The 16289-nt window shown below is 45.4% G+C and overlaps 2 protein-coding genes and 1 long non-coding RNA gene across 4 annotated transcripts in view; 1 reads left to right on the top strand and 2 right to left on the bottom strand.

Annotated features, from left to right (window-relative positions):
* Positions 1-5: 5 nt before the first annotated feature.
* GPSM3 (G protein signaling modulator 3) lies at positions 6-1613 on the bottom strand. 2 transcript variants are annotated; one of them, XM_074236646.1, is made up of 5 exons: positions 1470-1613; positions 1131-1247; positions 895-994; positions 446-645; positions 6-151 (listed from the first exon to the last, which is right to left on the bottom strand). In XM_074236646.1, the coding sequence occupies exons 2-5, from the start codon at positions 1173-1175 to the stop codon at positions 14-16; spliced, it is 483 nt and encodes a 160-aa protein (XP_074092747.1). In that variant the 5' UTR covers positions 1176-1247; positions 1470-1613; the 3' UTR covers positions 6-13. The 2 variants fall into 2 exon arrangements, with proteins under 2 accessions (XP_074092747.1, XP_074092746.1); XM_074236645.1 differs by lacking the exon at positions 1470-1613 and having other exon boundaries at positions 1131-1324.
* A 133-nt stretch (positions 1614-1746) lies between these two features.
* The window catches only part of NOTCH4 (notch receptor 4), a 33838-nt gene continuing 19295 nt past the window's right edge, over positions 1747-16289 (bottom strand). Inside the window, exons 18-30 of the mRNA XM_074236624.1 lie at positions 16046-16230; positions 15191-15440; positions 14769-14881; positions 13263-13795; positions 12303-12686; positions 12039-12214; positions 11181-11406; positions 10857-10938; positions 10627-10765; positions 10002-10303; positions 8352-8499; positions 4815-4912; positions 1747-4680 (exon numbers count right to left, since the gene is read on the bottom strand). Of these exons, the coding sequence (XP_074092725.1) occupies positions 4057-4680; positions 4815-4912; positions 8352-8499; positions 10002-10303; positions 10627-10765; positions 10857-10938; positions 11181-11406; positions 12039-12214; positions 12303-12686; positions 13263-13795; positions 14769-14881; positions 15191-15440; positions 16046-16230 (3260 nt within the window). The 3' untranslated portion in view covers positions 1747-4056. The remainder of the gene's footprint in view (positions 4681-4814; positions 4913-8351; positions 8500-10001; positions 10304-10626; positions 10766-10856; positions 10939-11180; positions 11407-12038; positions 12215-12302; positions 12687-13262; positions 13796-14768; positions 14882-15190; positions 15441-16045; positions 16231-16289) is intronic.
* On the top strand, positions 4405-11815 carry LOC141523446 (uncharacterized). The gene is made up of 3 exons (XR_012478490.1): positions 4405-5227; positions 7744-7788; positions 9993-11815. It is a non-coding gene; the product is annotated as an uncharacterized LOC141523446 (long non-coding RNA).

The following is a 16289-nucleotide window of genomic DNA, read 5'->3' as shown; positions in this document are numbered from 1 at the left end:
GAGAGGGAAGAGCTCAGCAGGTATGTGTAGGAGGTCTGGACCTTTGCTCCTCCATTCGACCACCTCCCTGCACCCTCAACAGCAGCTCCAGAAGCTCTTGCCCTCCTGGTGGAAGGGGCGGGTCTGACCGCTGAGCTTCAATACGCTGGCACTGGGAAGAAGAGGGGGCAGAAGTGAGGTGAGAAGGTGAGGGAGAAATTGGATACCTGAGGGAACGGTGTCCCCCTGGGGTTGAGGGATAGGGTAGGGGACCATTCAGAAACTGATTGGGGTCAGATACCTGACTTTCTCTCTAAAGGGAGCAAAAGTTGGGATAAGGGGTTGGGTGTGGTACAGATTCCTGAGTCTATTAGAGGAGAGGATGCTATGTGAATGGGAAACTGAGGGCCAAGGAGCTGGGTAGATCTGGATTATCTAAGGGAAGTTAGGAAGACTCTGGTCTCACCTGGTGACTGAGGATAGTGCTGTAGAGTTGGTCTCTGTCCTCTGTAACCTGGACTCGGACTGAGCCTGTGGCTAAGGAGTCAGAGGGAGTATGAAAGGTGGCTCTTTGTCCTTCCAGCCTCTTGGACTGAGCTTCTGCTACTAAGTCCAGGAAGAGTTCTGTCTGCAGAGAGAGCATGGAGGCCGAGCGAGGTCCCAGGACTGGGGGAGATTTGAAGGTTGAGGAGTTAGGGACAGGAGGAGTAGAAGAGACATGGTGGGGAAGACTGAATATTGGAGTGCTATAAGAGACACACTTGTTACAGTTGGGGCGGGGCTGATGGGGAGTCTGGATTGAGAGAAGATGCCAGTTAGAAATGAGACAGGGGTTAGGCCTGGGTCTGAGATTGGTACAAAGGCCAGAGATAAGGTTGGGGTCATGATTAAAAAGAGAAGTAATAATTGAGTTACCTGTCTTTTGGTCCCTGGAATGGGGAGGGGTTGGGGGTGCAGATCTCCAAGGTCTGATAGTATTCAATGGGGGCCAACCTTGATCTTCTGAGGGAAGACTCTGAAAATGATAAGTAGGATCACAGATAGGTTTGGTACTTCAAACCATTCTGTTTCTTTGTATATCTCAGTCTATAATTTGTTCTTTTGTAACTATTTTCCTCTTTCTGCGTTTCTCCCAACTTTCCCCTACTCACCTGCTCAATCTCTTCCTCTTCTTCCTGGAGTCTCTCTGTCTCCATCCCCTTTAGTAGGGGAGGTGGGAAGGGTCTTGGAGGTAGTAGGTGCTGGGTATAGACTTAGACACCTGAGCCCTTGAAGGTAGAAGGAGATAGAATAGGGTGGGGGGAGAGCTTGATGACCAGCCTGGGTTCTAAGAAGGAAGCTGGGTTCTGGGTTGGCCCCCCCCATCCTAAACCCCGCCCATCCCTCTTACTGACGTTCCCCCCCCAACTTCCTCCTGTTCCCCTTTCCCACCCTCCATTGCCCTTAGTCTTTTATCCCCAAGGGTATATAAGGGATTCAGTACAACCTACTTTTTTCAGTTTGAGAAGGCTGGGGAAAAGTGGATGTTGATGGGGAGAAATAGCTATTAGGGGGATAGTCTTAGGCATTTCTACCCCTTTCTCTTTACCCCTCTTCCCTCCCCCATAACAGGTCCTCTATCCTTCCTAGCTGACTCTGTCAACACAGGAACTAGCTGTAGAGGAAGTGGTTTTACTCCTCAGGCTGCCCCCCCCCCCCCCCCCCCCCGCCCCAGTCCTTTCCCTCCACTAGGGAATAGCCCTGACCTTATAGATTTTTTTCCTTAAAATCTCTCCCCCCATATCCACCTGGGCTTGGGAAGTTTTTTGGGAGGTAGGAGAGTATTAATGATGATACTACACATTTATCTGTCACTTCATTAAAAACCAAAAACAAAATCTTGATGTAGGAAATGCCAATATCAAATGCCCATTTTACAGAGGAGAGACAGGTTTAGGGAGGTCAAGTGAATTGCCAGAATACTTCAGACTCAGAACCTCCTACTTTCTCCTGTATGCCTCCAACTTGAATGAAGAATTCCAATGAGAAGCTTCTGCATTAGTTGATTAAACCACAAGTATTTACAACCTGTATAAATGTAGTGATTTGCTAGCATAAAAACATCAATTCTGAAGTCTCTCCAACAAATTTCTTTAGACAAAGTGCTGTTTTTTTTAATACCAGTTTTCCAAAGTGTTGAGTGGTTATACATGACAGTTTCAAAAGAACTGAAAAATGAGTTTCACTCAAAGGACAGTGTAGAATGAAGGAGGATGGGTTATTGAGATGGCAAGTGGGAGGGCTAACTAATGAGCAGTCTGCACACTCCACTGATAGTCTTCCAATGTCAAGAGGAAATAAAAGTAGTCTCCACTGTGTATGGGAGACACTCTGTGGTGAACACAGACATGGGCAAGTAGCAGAAAGGAGAAAGACATGAATACATGGTGTTCTGGTATGCTGAAGTCACAGACCCTTTTAAATTTCCTCAGCATAGTATGGGGGAAAAGACATAGGTTTTAGAATCATAGAACTTTGATTTCTTTCTTCTGACTTGTGTCCTTCCATCTCCCTGTATCTTTGGGACTGGCTTCTGAGGTACCTTTCAGTTCTAGATCTATTAATCTGTGATCTTGGGACTTAGGGTACTTCTAAGGTCCTCCTTGGCTACAATCCTATGATACTATTTCTCCAACTCCAGGCTAAGGATCCAAAGATATATGGTGAAAGGATGGTCCTTTTCTTAAAAGAGTTGTAAAGTCAAGATTCATGAAGGATCAAGTTTGTTTGTTTGTTTGTTTTTTTAGATTTTTCAGGGCAATGGAGTTAAGTGGCTTGCCCAAGGCCACATGGCTAGGTAATTAAGTGTCTGGGGTTGGATTTGAACCCAGGTACTCCTGACTCCAAGGCTGGTGTTCTGTTCACTGTGCCACCTAGCTGCCCTTAAGGATCAAGTTTAGACCTTGGGGCTGGGGCAACTTTTCAGTAGTCAGGGCTAAGAAACTAGGAACAAAAAAGTAGATATGACAATTCCTTTGGATCTCTTTTGCATGGAGGAAAAACCCTTATATGTCTGTTCTGGACTGTGGAAATCATTTGATAGTAAGCGGGATGGGCACTGAGAGAAATTGAGATTGAGACCTCATGTACTTGGGCCCCTAAGGACACACAGGTTTTTCCCTAATAATCAGCTCTCCACCTTCCCAAAGACTCTAGATACTGGGTAATCTCTAGTTCCTGGACAGGATGACTCTAACGCTGAAGACAAGTAGACATTTCCTTTAAGATCTTTAGCACCCTTCTTTCCCTTTATCCCAAGTTGCACAAATTCTACCCTTTAAATCTATCCTCATATTCATTTGAGTGGCTATTGTACATTTAGATTGGGAATGTCAACAGACTAAGGAGGCTGGATTCCTCCACAGTCAAAGAAGATAGTTTGGAAAGTTTTTTATTTGATCCCTGTGATGACTTAAATTCTCTAGGAGAACCGTAAAATGTCCTGTTTTTCCCACATGCATTTTAAGTACTCATTCCTGTAAAACTAATTTTAGGTTGGGCTTAGTGGAAGTCCCAGGAGTCTAGCCAGTAGACACTCCAGTGCTGTGCCATGGCCCCACCACTTTCCCTACAATCTCTCAGTCCCAAGGGAAAACAAGAAATTTGAAGTTCAGCTTTATTAGAAGAAACATGATTGAGTTCATCAGAGATAGTAGGGAGATGACTGGAAGAGCTGCCTCATCCTTAAGTAATCTCATTGAATGGGGGAAGGGAGAAATACAAGGAGTCATTGGTTCTGAACTGGGGCTTCTCCAGAAGCAGGCTCCCATTCGAAGCCATCTGTACAGGAAAAAAAAAACCCACAATTTCATACCCTGTTTCCTTTCTCTGGGGGCAATTCTCACTTGTTTCAGAGGATTCTAAGCATTCCTGTATTTTTGGTTAGCCCATACTCTTTTCTAGGTTTCTACTCATCAGACCCATCTTTCTTCGGAGTGGAGGTGGTACTGGAAGCTGCAGGAAAGGGATGGTTGCATCCATCTCCCCAACAAAACCACTTTAATCCCCTTAACTTTCTCGGCTTAGGGGAGGTATCACTCAGGGATCGGGGACCCAGGCGGCTTGGGGGGGGCTTTGCTCGAGGGGAGGAGCAAGGCGAGGGGGCGGGGCCGGAGTCCTGGGGGCGGGGCCACAGGCTCCCAGAGCCACCCAATCATAAGACCGGCCGCCGGTGTTCATTACGTTCCTGGGACCGCCCCCTCGGTGCAACAGTAACCTAGGGCGGAGACCGAGGCCCGCCGAGAGGCTCCGGCTGGGGCTCCGGGGGCAGGCCGCGCCCCCACGTGCAGCCACCTCCCCGGGCATTGTTTGGCTGGGAGGGTAGGCCCCGCCCCCGGGCGCGCTTCCTCCTCCCGACGTCATCCGGCCGCGCGGGGGAGCGCCGCCTCCGGAGCAGGTCCTAGTGCGCGGGAAGGCGCCGGCGTCGGGGTGCTCTCCGCCCCCCGAGCCCGGGCAGGCTTGGTGACGCACGCAGGGCCGGGGCTCCGGAAGCCCTTCCCCTTCCAGGAGCGCGAGCAGGTCCCAGTGTCCCCGCTGCCGGGCGATGTCTTGGGGCAGCAGCCCCGCCTGGTCGCTCAGGCCCCGGGCCGCCCCTGCTTGCAACAACAACCGGGCCGCTTCCAGCGCCCCTTCCCGGGCAGTGAGGAAGAGCGGCGTCTGCTCCTGGGGAGGAGGAGCGGGCAGGCGGGGTCAGGGAGCTGGCCTGGCCGCCCCCGCCCCGTCTCTTCTCCTTCTTGCCCCCTCCCTTCCTTCCTTCCTCCCCTCCTCCCCCGGGCAGAGCCGCCCCCCGCGCTGACCCTGTTGTCCCGAGCGTCCTTGTCGGCCCCGGCCTGGAGCAGGGCGCTGGCGGCGCGAGCGTTGTTCACCGCGGCGGCCCAGTGGAGGGCTGTCTTTCCTGGGGAGGCAGACACAGGCAAAGGGGGTTAGAGGACTGAAGTTTCTCACGAGACTGGGAGCGGCGCCGACTGGCCCGGTCCGCGGTGGGCAGCGTTACCATGGAGACCGTAGCGGCGGCAGGAAGCTCTGCCCGGTGATGTCACCCTCAGGGACAATGGGCCTATTGTTCTGTGGCCCGGGGGGTAGGGCCGACCCTCCCTTCCCACTTGATTCCCACCTAGCTTTCCCTACCTAGCCGGACTATGCAGGCAGAGTCGGGGTACACCCCCCCATGAGCCTCTTTTCTGTGAGCCTGCCGCGGACCCTGAATTTCGTAATTATTTCTTCTTCAAAGCTTCATCTCCCACTTCTCAGCCCTCTACCATCCACTTCCATCCTCATCAATCAGCTGAAACTGTAGCCTCTATCTCTTAAATGCTAGATCAATGATTTGTTTCCCCCCTCAGTTCTCATTCTCTACCTCTAAAAGTCAGCATCCATATCCGCTCCTACCCTCTAGGTATAGCTATCTGTCAGTTCTTTGGCTTAGGTTCCCAGATTTCTCTCTTGGTGATAGCATCGACTCTCCCAAGTTTAATTATCACCTTTACAAGAGTGGCTCCCATATCTATCAACAATCAACCACCCACATCCATTCGATGTCTTCTGGTATCTGAAACTTTTTTTTCCCCCTTCAGGCTCTTAGTGTAGAAAGTTACTGCACAAATTCAGAGCAGCACTATCCATGCTGTATGAATGATTCTAGCTCAACATTTTTTTTGCATCTGTCTCTGAAATTAAGGCCCATTAAGGGATTACCTAGTTCAGGCCTTCATCAGTGATCTCCAGTACTATTTTGCAATATATTTCTAATTCATCTTTGATGCCATTCTCACAGAATCCCAGAGATACAAAACATCTCAGTGGCCATCTAGTTCTACCCACAATCCTGATAATCCAATGGGAACAAACCTATCATCTCCTGAGGTAGCTCATTTTACTTTTGCCCCTTTCTAATTAGGAAGTTTTTCCTTCCATGAAGCCTAAATTTGCTTCCTTGAAACAATTTATCCATTGCTCTCTATTCTGCCATCTGGGGTCAGATAAGTCTAATTTCTCTTATATAGGATAACATTTCAAAGGCAGCCTGTTCAAAGATGCTAGAGTTCTTTTCACTTGTTATGGGATTTAATGCCCCCTTCTTTCTCCTATTTATCTTTCCCCAGCCTATCAATTTCTTTCTTAAACTTTGGTTTCCAGAACAGAATTCAATACTTCAGATATAGACTAGAGGGGCAGCTAGGTGGCACAGTGGATAAACCACTGGCCCTGGAGTCAGGAGGACCTGAGTTCATATATAGACTAGACCAGAATTCAGATCAACTTTAACTTATCCCTGGAAACTTTGCCTCCTTTTGGGAAGCCACCTCACTCTCAGGGATTGTGATCTCCCAAATAAATGCCTTTACTTGAAGATAGCTTGAGTCTTTGAATTCTTTCAGTACATTTTGAAATCTACCTTGCCATACTCAACGAGGTTGTATTCTCTACTGTTTGGTTTAGCTATTTCATAAGGTTGATTCACATTGAGCTTTCAGTCCATTTAGACACCCACTTTTTCAGATAAACCTCTATGTATTTTCCAGGTCAATCATTTTTTCTAAGAGGTACTTAATATTTTCTTCTATTTTTTTTTCAGTCTTTTGGTTTGGTTTGATGGTAGCTTGGTGTCTCACAGAGTCATTCATTTCCATTTGTCCAATTCTAATTTTTTAAAAATTTTCTTCAGTTAGCATTTTGTTTTCCATCTGGTCAATTTTAATTTTAAAATTATTGTTTTCTTCAATTAATTTTTCATAATTCTCCCTTCATGAATCACTTGAGTTTTAAAATTCTTTTTTGAGCTTTTCCAAGAAGTCTTTTTGGAATTGAGACCAGCTTATCAACCCCTCAGGGGTTTCACAGGTAGGCATTTTGTCACTGCCTTCCTCATCCGAGATGTTATTTTTATCATCCCTATAAGAATAGTAGCTGTCAGTGGTTAGTACTTTGTTTTTCTGTTCATTTTGTCAGTTGAACTCTGTTCCTGTGTTATAGAATATATATAGTCCCAAGCTTTTTTTGATGGCTTCTGGTCCCTGGCTTTCTGCCCTGGTATTTCCAGTGTTCCTGGTTTGCTCCCTATGCTAGGATAGCCCTACACCACACCGGCTTCCCAAGGCTCAAAACACTGGTCTCACAACTAGGGTTGGAACCCTTACTGCTGGAAGATCTGCTCTGGGACTTTACCTGTCCTGTGACTAAAAGACTCTGGCTTCCCAACTCTTGTCTATACTGCCTTTTTTTCCTATAACAGATCTTGAAGTTCTTCCAAGATCTCTTGCTGGAAAGTTGTTTCATTTTTTTTTTTGGTGGATTCTGTCGCTGTTTAGAGACTTCATTCAAAATTGTTCCTGGAAAAGTTCCAGGAACTTCCTAGCTTTGTGCCACCATCTTAGCTCTGCACTGGAAATTCTCCCAAACCTCTGTCTAAACATGTTCCCTGGTCTTGTTCTATCATAATTGACTTCTTGAACCCATGTATAAGGCTTTATATTTATTCCTGTTGAATTTTTTTAGACTCAACTTCATATTTTACCCTCTCACTTTTTTGGGGGATTCTGTTTCTGGCAGATAACACAAGTTAAGAAAAATAGAGGTCATCTACTGTAGACCTCCTTTCATATTGATATACCTAGTAATATATATGATGTACCAATGATATACCACTCAAGCCCAAGTATTCAGTCACTTCCAAACCCATCTCCCTGTAATTACATCTAACTGACATATTTCTGCTTTTTTTTTCAGCCCACAAAAATAGGATGAGACTCAAAATTATTTGCTGCAATTTAGGTAACCCACCCCCCCCCAGTATTTCTCTGATCAAACTGTTACAGTGCTGGTTTAAGAAAATACAAACCTCTCGGCCTAGTAGTTCAAATTTTTCATAGTATTTCTCTAACCTGCCCTTCCAGACTCATTTCATATTATTTCCTTCAATATTCTGTATATTCTATAAGTTCTAGGCAAGCAGTCCCATAATCTCCCCAAATATTGATATACCATTTACCATCTTTTAAGAATCCTTCCCATGTATTCCCTTTTCCCTCTGCCTCTTAGAATTTCTAGCTTCCTTCAAAGTTCAGTATAAGTGCCTTGTCCTGCAAGATTATTCCCACCTCAAACTGCCTTGTATTTTTCTGTGTACTTGTAGTGTAATGGAAGCTGAGAGACAAATACTTACATTTTTGTCTTTGAACCCTCAATAGCTATCAAGCACCATGTCTTACACACAGTAAATTCTTAATTACTGTGTTGAATTGGAAGAATATCCTTGGTATCCCATTTGTTTCCCACCCCAATAATCCCCAGTTCATCAGCCTCTTTAGAAGCCATTTGTTCCACTAGGTTCTTACCCCATTTATCTCTGGCTCCTACATCTGTTTGGGCAGCAATCAGCTCTTCTATGATGTCCTCTACAGCCAGCCGAGCTGCCAGCATGAGGGGTGTTGTCCCATCATCTGTTCTAGCATCTACTGAAGTTTGCCTATTCCGAAGCAGGAGCTTGAGCAGAGAGTATTGGGAGTGGGCATAGGACAATAGAAAGAAGCAGTGAGGCTGTTTGAATTCCCATTCTTGTGTTCTATACAGTCTTGCTTTGCTTAACTTTCTTATTCTTTTACTTTTCTTTTCTCACTCATACTCATCTTTATTCCATCCTTCTCTTCCTCTTTTAGTTCTCTTCCCTAGCCTCTTCTTTTTTCATATCACAAGCCTTTCTTCCTTTTCAGTCCCAAGCTCATCTATCTGTCCACCTGCTTGCTATTCTCTCTGACCTACTGATGAAGGAAAGAAAAGGGCCTTTTTAATTAGCTTTGATCTTTGTGTTGAATTATTTGATGTGAAAACCTTTACCAAGTGAAAGGAAAGTTATTTAGCAATATAGGAACTTTCATTGTTTTAGGTAATTATGCTTACTAGATGCCAAGCCCTGTTGTTTTTTTAGTTGCTGAAGTCTTGCAAAACATTACCTAAATTTGTTGTCCACAAATTATGGTTTTTGGTTTAATACATAAAAACTCACTCTAAAAATTATGATTAGTGGACATCACCCTGGGAATGGGAAGATGACCTAATGAACTTAATCCAGTGGATCAAAGTGAATTCAGATGGGGTGGGGAGTAGTTTCCTTGGATTTTTGTTCTGGGAGGAAAGAGGAAATTCTCCTGGAGGAAGTAGAATGTCATAGTAATTGGGGGTCCCAGATAAATAGATGGCATCAAAGCCTTTACAAGCCTAAAGGAATTTTAAAGATTAGGTTAGAAAATATTAAATGTTTTAAATATTTAAAAATATTTAAATATTCTGGAACTAAGGTTTTTCTTTGTGTACATTTATATTTACCTTAACCTTATATATTATTATTTGTATTTATTTCCTTTCCCTTGCAATTAAATCCTAGAAAATTTATTTTTGTGATCTGGAATATGTGTAAGGGGAAGAGGGAAATGGGTGTTAAAACTGGGTACTTAGAGGTAGTGGTAACAGCAGAGAATGTTGAGATCAGATAATGAGATTCCTAATGTTGCAGATCACTAAATTCAGGTATTGAAGGAAACTCAGTATTCAAAAACCTCCAAAAGACTCAGTGCTTGAGCTATAGTCTCTATATGGAAGAAAGTTTAAAATGGAGTACAAAGGGGATTTGTGCTATTTCCAAATAGAGCAGCCCTAGGAATCTGATATTAGGCCTCAGAGAGGCCTGTGGGCTGGCTCAAAGCATTGTTTCCTTACCATTCTGTTCACCTTATCTATCCTCTCTGAGTGGCATTTTTCTCATAATTTTTTTTTTTTTTTTTTTTAGTTTTTGCAAGGCAATGGGGTTAAGTGGCTTGCCCAAGGCCACACAGCTAGGTAATTATTAAGGTCTGAGGTTGGATTTGAACTCAGGTACTCCTGACTCCAGGGCTGGTGCTCTATCCACTGTGCCACCTAGCTGCCCTGCTCATAAATTCTTCATTGTGTTTACTATTCCCCCCAATCTCTGTTCCCTTCAGGGGCCTGACCTGGCAGACTTCTCGGGCATCAGCAGCCACAGCTGTGTGGAGGGGGGTACGCCCCATTCGATCTGGCTCATTGGGATTGGCACCAGCTTCAAGAAGGCGCCGGGCAGCATGTAGACGAGAGAATCGGGCTGCTAGGTGCAGTGGGGTCTCCCCTGACCCCATGGTATGGGCTTGGGGGCTTGCCCCACCACCTAGGAGGGGTTCCCAGGGCTCTGCTCCCTGTGGCTTTGGGCACAGTCCCTCCTGTATTCTAGACTTTGATCCCCCGCAGCACACAGCTGACATCAGGGGGGTTACCCCATCTGCGAACGAGAAGAATCAAGGGGATAAAAACCAACCCAACAACAGAAGGACAAAGTAACAGATTTGATGGTTCGGAATGAAACTGAGGAGTTAAAAAAGAAAAAAGCTACTACCTAACTATATGTTCTAGCTAGGGCAAAGCACTTAAATTCTATGGGCCTCAATTTCCTTATCACAAATAGGGGTGTATTGGACAAGATCTCTCAAGGTTTTTTCCTAGTCCTAATATTCTATATTTCAGTGATTCTAAACACTGTGGGGGTAGGGAAGAGGATGGATGGTTTTTTGTTTTTTGTTTTAATACTGAAGATTATTTACATACCAGGTCCACAGGCATCTAAATCAGTGACTTCATTCTCAGCCTCCTGGGGAGGGGTCAGCATGGCCACCTGTTGACATTCTTGTCTTCTTCCATTCAGAGGCCAGAGTTGGCATTTGAGTGATGGGGCCCCATCCTCAGCCTAGGTAAAATAAAAGCAGGCAATAGGGATAGATTTCTCTCTCAATTCCATGCTAAATCCCAAGCTGCTTCTCTTATCTCATACACCTCACCTGGTATATTTCCTCTCTCTCTTCAGGACCTGAGCAAATCACGACCCCATCCTCATCAGCCTCAGTCTCTGGTTTCAATGGCCTGGGAGGGGGAAGGAACAGGAAATTGTGATTAGAGTTAATATGAATTGCTCAAGGACCTCAAGATCCAATTTTTATTTGATAGATTAAAGGGAGATCTGTCATTCAATCCTGTATGCTGATTTCATTCTGTCCTTAGGATTCATTGTTTCTGTGATATTATTCTTTTCCCATATTTTCTCTCTTTCTGTAAACTTTTCCTATTCCTCCAGAGCAATTTTGGAGGGGTCTCTCTGCTCTTACTTGAGTCCAATACTATCTTCACCCAGAGGGGGCCGGCGTCCACGGGGGGCAGGTCTTGTTCTAGGTCGAGGCCTACTGGAGAAACCAGGGGGCAGCCACAGAGCCCCATGCTCCCGGCGTCTTCTCCGGATAAGTTGGAGGACCAGGAGCCCACTCAGAACCAGGAGAATCACCCCAACCACTGGGGAAAAGAACACAGGCCAGGGGAACTGGGGTGCTGGGGGTGCTGGGAAAGAGAATTGAAGAAAGAATCAGATCCAGAAAGAGATACATGATCTAATACAGAGAGAATAGAAACAGGTAACTAAAGAACATAGTGATAGAGGGAGGGCAGAGGACCAGTGAGGGAGAACAGCCCCACCATTGGTGATTCTGAGGTTCTGAGTTTCTGGTTATCCTATTCCTTCTCCTTTAGACAAGAGGAAATGATGGACAGCAGATAGTCCTGCAAAAGGCTGTGGATGAGTATATGGGATGACATGGTTCAGTGCTGTCAAATCTCACCTTTAAAAGTTTTATTGAAACAATAGACGATATATTTTGATTTGCCATTTTAGTGAGTAGTCTACAGGGGGCCACATAAAATCACATTGCCTGCCAAGGTTGTGGTTTTTTTTTTTTTTTTTGCAAGGCAAATGGGGTTAAGTAGCTTGCCCAAGGCCACACAGCTAGGTAATTATTGTCTAAAGTCCGATTTGAACTCAGGTATTCCTGACTCCAGGGCTGGTGCTCTATCCACTACACCACCTAGCCACCCCCAGGGTTGCATTTTGGACAGCCCTGATAGGTGACTGAGTACTTGTACTTGGTCCAAAGTAGGGGGAGGGAAAATTAAGAATTGAGGGGGATAACATCTACCTGGGCCTTCCTGAGGATGGGCCACCAGTAGGGGCCCAGGCAATAGGGTCTCCAGGGCCCCAACAGCTGCCATTGCAGCTAGGAAGCGGAGCAGGAAGCCTGAGTCCCATGGGCATTGGTGATCAGGAGCAGCAGAACCACAATGAGACGAATCCACACCCAGCACCACCACAAATCTGTATAAGTAGAAAAATGAAGACCTGGTTATCTGGGCTCAGGTTTCTGTCCCTGATCTTAGCCATACTTGCCCTTAATCTTCCTTACCCAGCAGGCAGGGTGTCAGTCTCTTTGCTAGAGAGTTGGATGAGGGGTGCTGTTCTTTTTTGGGGGGTTGTGTTCCTATTTTTGTGGAGCTCTTCCTCAGCTTGGGGTCCAGGGTAGGGATACACCATCTGTCTGCCTTCTTGGTCCTTCCTCACCCATAGCCCCATCCTCAACACCAAGGAGAGAACCCGGGCAAGGGTGGATAGCTGCTGCTCCAGCACAGGAGGGCTCAAAACCATCAGAAGAACCAGGGAAGGACCTGTTTCAAGGTTGGAGGCTGCTGTCCTGCAGTCCCCCCCATCCCAGCCACACTCTGCAGTGTCACAACCTTTCTCGCAGTGTCCATTGTGGAAGTGATCCTGGCAGTACTGGTCATAGGCTGGACTGAGAGGTGGGAAGAAGAGGGTTCAGGATTTTTCCTCCCACCAAACTGTGCTTTCCTGTTGGATCCTTCCAGGTACCACATTCTCTGCCCTCAACTAAAGATGTCAGTAGTTCCACAGACTATTCCCCTCAAAGACCTTGACTGTCAGAAGGGAGATCATCAGTAATAGTATCCAGTAAGTCCTGGTCATCTCCTGAAGATCCAGAACTAGGGTCCCTCATGTCTTCCTCATTTTCTGATGCCTAAAGATAACTTCTAAAGTCTTGAGATAGGAACTACAAGTTCCTTCTCTCAGTGACTATTTGATGGGAATGTAGTGGAATATACTATGTTCTAATGGGACCTAGTCAGTTAGGATGCCCATAGGACCCAAGAAGAGCCCATAGATCTCTATTTTCTGGATTTTGTTGGTTTCTGATGCCCTATCTCCCCGCTGCTCCTAGGATTCCTTTAGCTCCCCTCCCCTGACTTCCAGCTGATATAAAGGGAGGAAATTCAATAGCAAGAGGCCTGGGTGTGGCTGTTATGTCAACCCTTTTCATCCCCCACCCCCCAGTGTCCCTTAGGAGCCTCACATGCAGGTTTGGGGGGTCTCACAGTCGTAACCATCAAACAGACATTCTTCACTGTTGCACTGTGGGTGACATTGCCCATCTCTGAAGAGGAGCCAGCATTGAGCATGGAGAGGGCAACCCCTCCAGGGATCTGTGATCCCTAGGGAACAATCCCCTCCATCCCAGGCACCATCAGGGCTACTGCAATCAGGATCACAGGCCCCATCTCCACCTCGACCTTTACATCCCTCTACCTCAGATGTTTGACATCGGGGGCCCAGGAATCCAGGAGGGCAAGAACAATGGAAACTAGAGCCACCAGGGCCTTTCACTCCGTGGGACTCTGTGCAGCTGCCATTGTGTAGACAAGGGGAAGGAAAACCACAACCCTGAGGGACTGGAGGAAGCAGGCAATCAGGGCCCCTATAACCTCTGAGGCAAGCACAATGAGGGATAGAGCCTGGCTTGGGTGAAGACAGACAGAGGCCCCCATGATGGCAGTAGTGGGGACCACAGGAAGGGGCACCATGGAGGCAGGTGGGACCCTCAAAGCCCTGAATGAAAAGAAAGGAAAAAATTAAAATCCAGGACAGTTTTTTCTCACTATAACCTTTTTCTACTTCTAAGCTTTCAGCTAAGTTCAACTCACATTTTTAGGGTAATCTTAAAATTTACAAAAATATTTAACAATAGTCTTATGAGATGATGAAGAAAATTTTATTATGATCACTGTAGTTGAAGAAACTGAGGCTCAGAGTGAAGTAACTTGCTTATAGTCACATAGTGGTGGTGTCAGGATTTTTAAGTCCATTGAGATTTGTGACTACTTGTCCAGTTGTCTTTCCAATGCATTATACTGTAAGAATATCAGAGTTGGAAGGGACTTAGTGGTCACCTAGTCCAATTATTTTATAGGTAAAGAATCTGGGGATATCAAGAGATCAGGTGGGGGGGGGGGTGGAACAGATAGAAACCTGGTCAATCAAGCTGCAAGCTGTGTAACCAGTCTGAGTTTCAGCTCCTTAGTACGGTGGAGGTAATAATATATAGCACCTTCTTCACATAGTACTTATGAGGATCAAATGAGATAGTAATAGGAAAGTGCTTTGTAAACCTTATTATGATACATAAATGTTTGTATTATTGACTGGAGAGCTGAGACTAGAACCTAGGACTCTTGACTTTCAGCTACAAAGCTTTACTGATTGGTGATGCATGGCCTTATTCATTTGCTCATGATTTCCTGACCTCTCTATATATTAAGTATATATGTTCTATATATATGAACTCTTGACTGTGATTATATATATATATATATATATATATATATATATATATATATATATATATATATACTCCCTCCCTGAGGACCTGACCCTTCTCATTGCCCAAACCTCCTGTCCTTTACTCCTGTACCTCTTTCCAGTATTCACTTCCTATAATTATGCCCTAAATGCCTTGACTGTTTGCTGTTTGTAGTGGAAGTGACCAAGGTGAACTGTGATGAGTGAGTAGAAGATGACTCACCATGGGGCAGTGGCAGGTGAAACCAAGTTGACTTCCAACTACCACTTCACAGGTCCCACCGTGGGAGCAGGGCTGACTCTTGCAAACATCCAGCTTCTCTTCACAACGCAGACCTGGAATGTGAGGATAGCACCCAGTGTGAGAAATTAGCGCTTTTCATACTTCTTCCTATATTTTTCTCTCCTATTTACTAATGGGACCAGAGGTATGGGTAAAGGAATTCATAATAGTGGTGGTAGGGTGGAGTCTCCTTCCCTAGAAGGGAGGGAGTATATGATATGGAAGGGGGAGATGGAAAAAAATGACTGCCAGGCCAGCAGTGGATTGGATGGGATAGAAAAGGATGTTTCTTAGCTGTTCCTCAGTTAGCCACATGCCAGTCTCTCTGTCCTTGACTTCCACCTTCAGTTTCCATTAGTTACCTGTGTATCCTGGGAGACACTGGCAGAGGAAATCATTGGCCAGAGGATGGCAGGCCACAGTGCCTGCAGGGTAACAAGGCTGGTCCAGGCATTCATCCACATCACCCTCACAGTGTTTTCCTACAAAGCCAGGGGGGCAGGAGCAATGGAAACCACCAGGGACTGAAGAACAGGTGCCGTGATTATGACAGGGTTGGGACTGACAAGCATCCACCTCTGAGCAGTTTTGTCCATGATAGCCAGGGGCACACTGTGGGGTCAGGAGGGTAGCTCAGGCTGAGATGCAGGGAATGTGAATCTGTGATTAGCCCAGCACATATCACTACAACCAAATATAATTTAATGCAGTTCAACATAATTCAATATAATTTCACAGATCTTAGTACAGATAGTATGATGCATGATTAAAAGCAGTTTAGCAAATGGGTTTATGGAAAAGTCACCAAATTGGGAGTTGAATCTAGGAAATTTGAATTATGATATTGGTTCTACTGATAACTTTCTTTGTGACTTTGAACAAGTCTCTTATCTTTTTTGGTCTTTTTCTAGATCTATAGAATGAAAAAAAAGTTGGACTAGGTGATCTTTGAGTCTCTTTCCAGCTTTAAAATAGACTTTTACCCACAGCTCAATTATTATTGTCTTCACTTGACATAACTTACTACCAGCAATTAGTTTCCATTCAGGATTCAGACTTAGTGTTATTCTGCCTCATTATAACCACAATATATACTAACATATCACTATTTTTATACAATTGAACTTCAGGCACCACACATCCTTGTCCCCCTTTTCAATACTGTTTAACAACCCCTCCAACTCTATTCATCTTCCTTGCACTACAGGATCTCTCACCTGGCAGAAGTACCCATTAGGATGGGTTATACATGTAGCCCCATGTTGGCAGGGCCCCAACTCACACACATTCACTTTGTCCTGGCATGAACTGCCTTGGAACCCAGGTGGGCATTGACAGAAATGGGACATACCATTGTCCATGCAGAGCCCTCCATTCTGACACAAGGAAGAGACCTGTATGCCTAGGGAGAGAGACATGGGAAAAAAAGGGGAGGGATATACATAAAGAGAAAAGAGAAGT

The sequence above is a fragment of the Macrotis lagotis genome, chromosome 5 (genome assembly GCF_037893015.1).
Source record: "Macrotis lagotis isolate mMagLag1 chromosome 5, bilby.v1.9.chrom.fasta, whole genome shotgun sequence".
In the NCBI taxonomy this organism is placed as follows: domain Eukaryota; kingdom Metazoa; phylum Chordata; class Mammalia; order Peramelemorphia; family Peramelidae; genus Macrotis; species Macrotis lagotis.
This window is presented reverse-complemented; position numbering and strand designations above follow the sequence as displayed.

Bases quoted from the DNA above. Each gene is read 5' to 3' on its own strand.
- GPSM3 (XM_074236646.1), bottom strand. From the start codon at position 1,175: ATGGAGACAGAGAGACTCCAGGAAGAAGAGGAAGAGATTGAGCAG. The intron at 995-1,130 runs GTGAGTAGGGGA...TATCATTTTCAG, and splicing joins AAGAGGAAGAGATTGAGCAG to AGTCTTCCCTCAGAAGATCA. The intron at 646-894 runs GTAACTCAATTA...AATCTCCCCCAG, and splicing joins TTCCAGGGACCAAAAGACAG to TCCTGGGACCTCGCTCGGCC.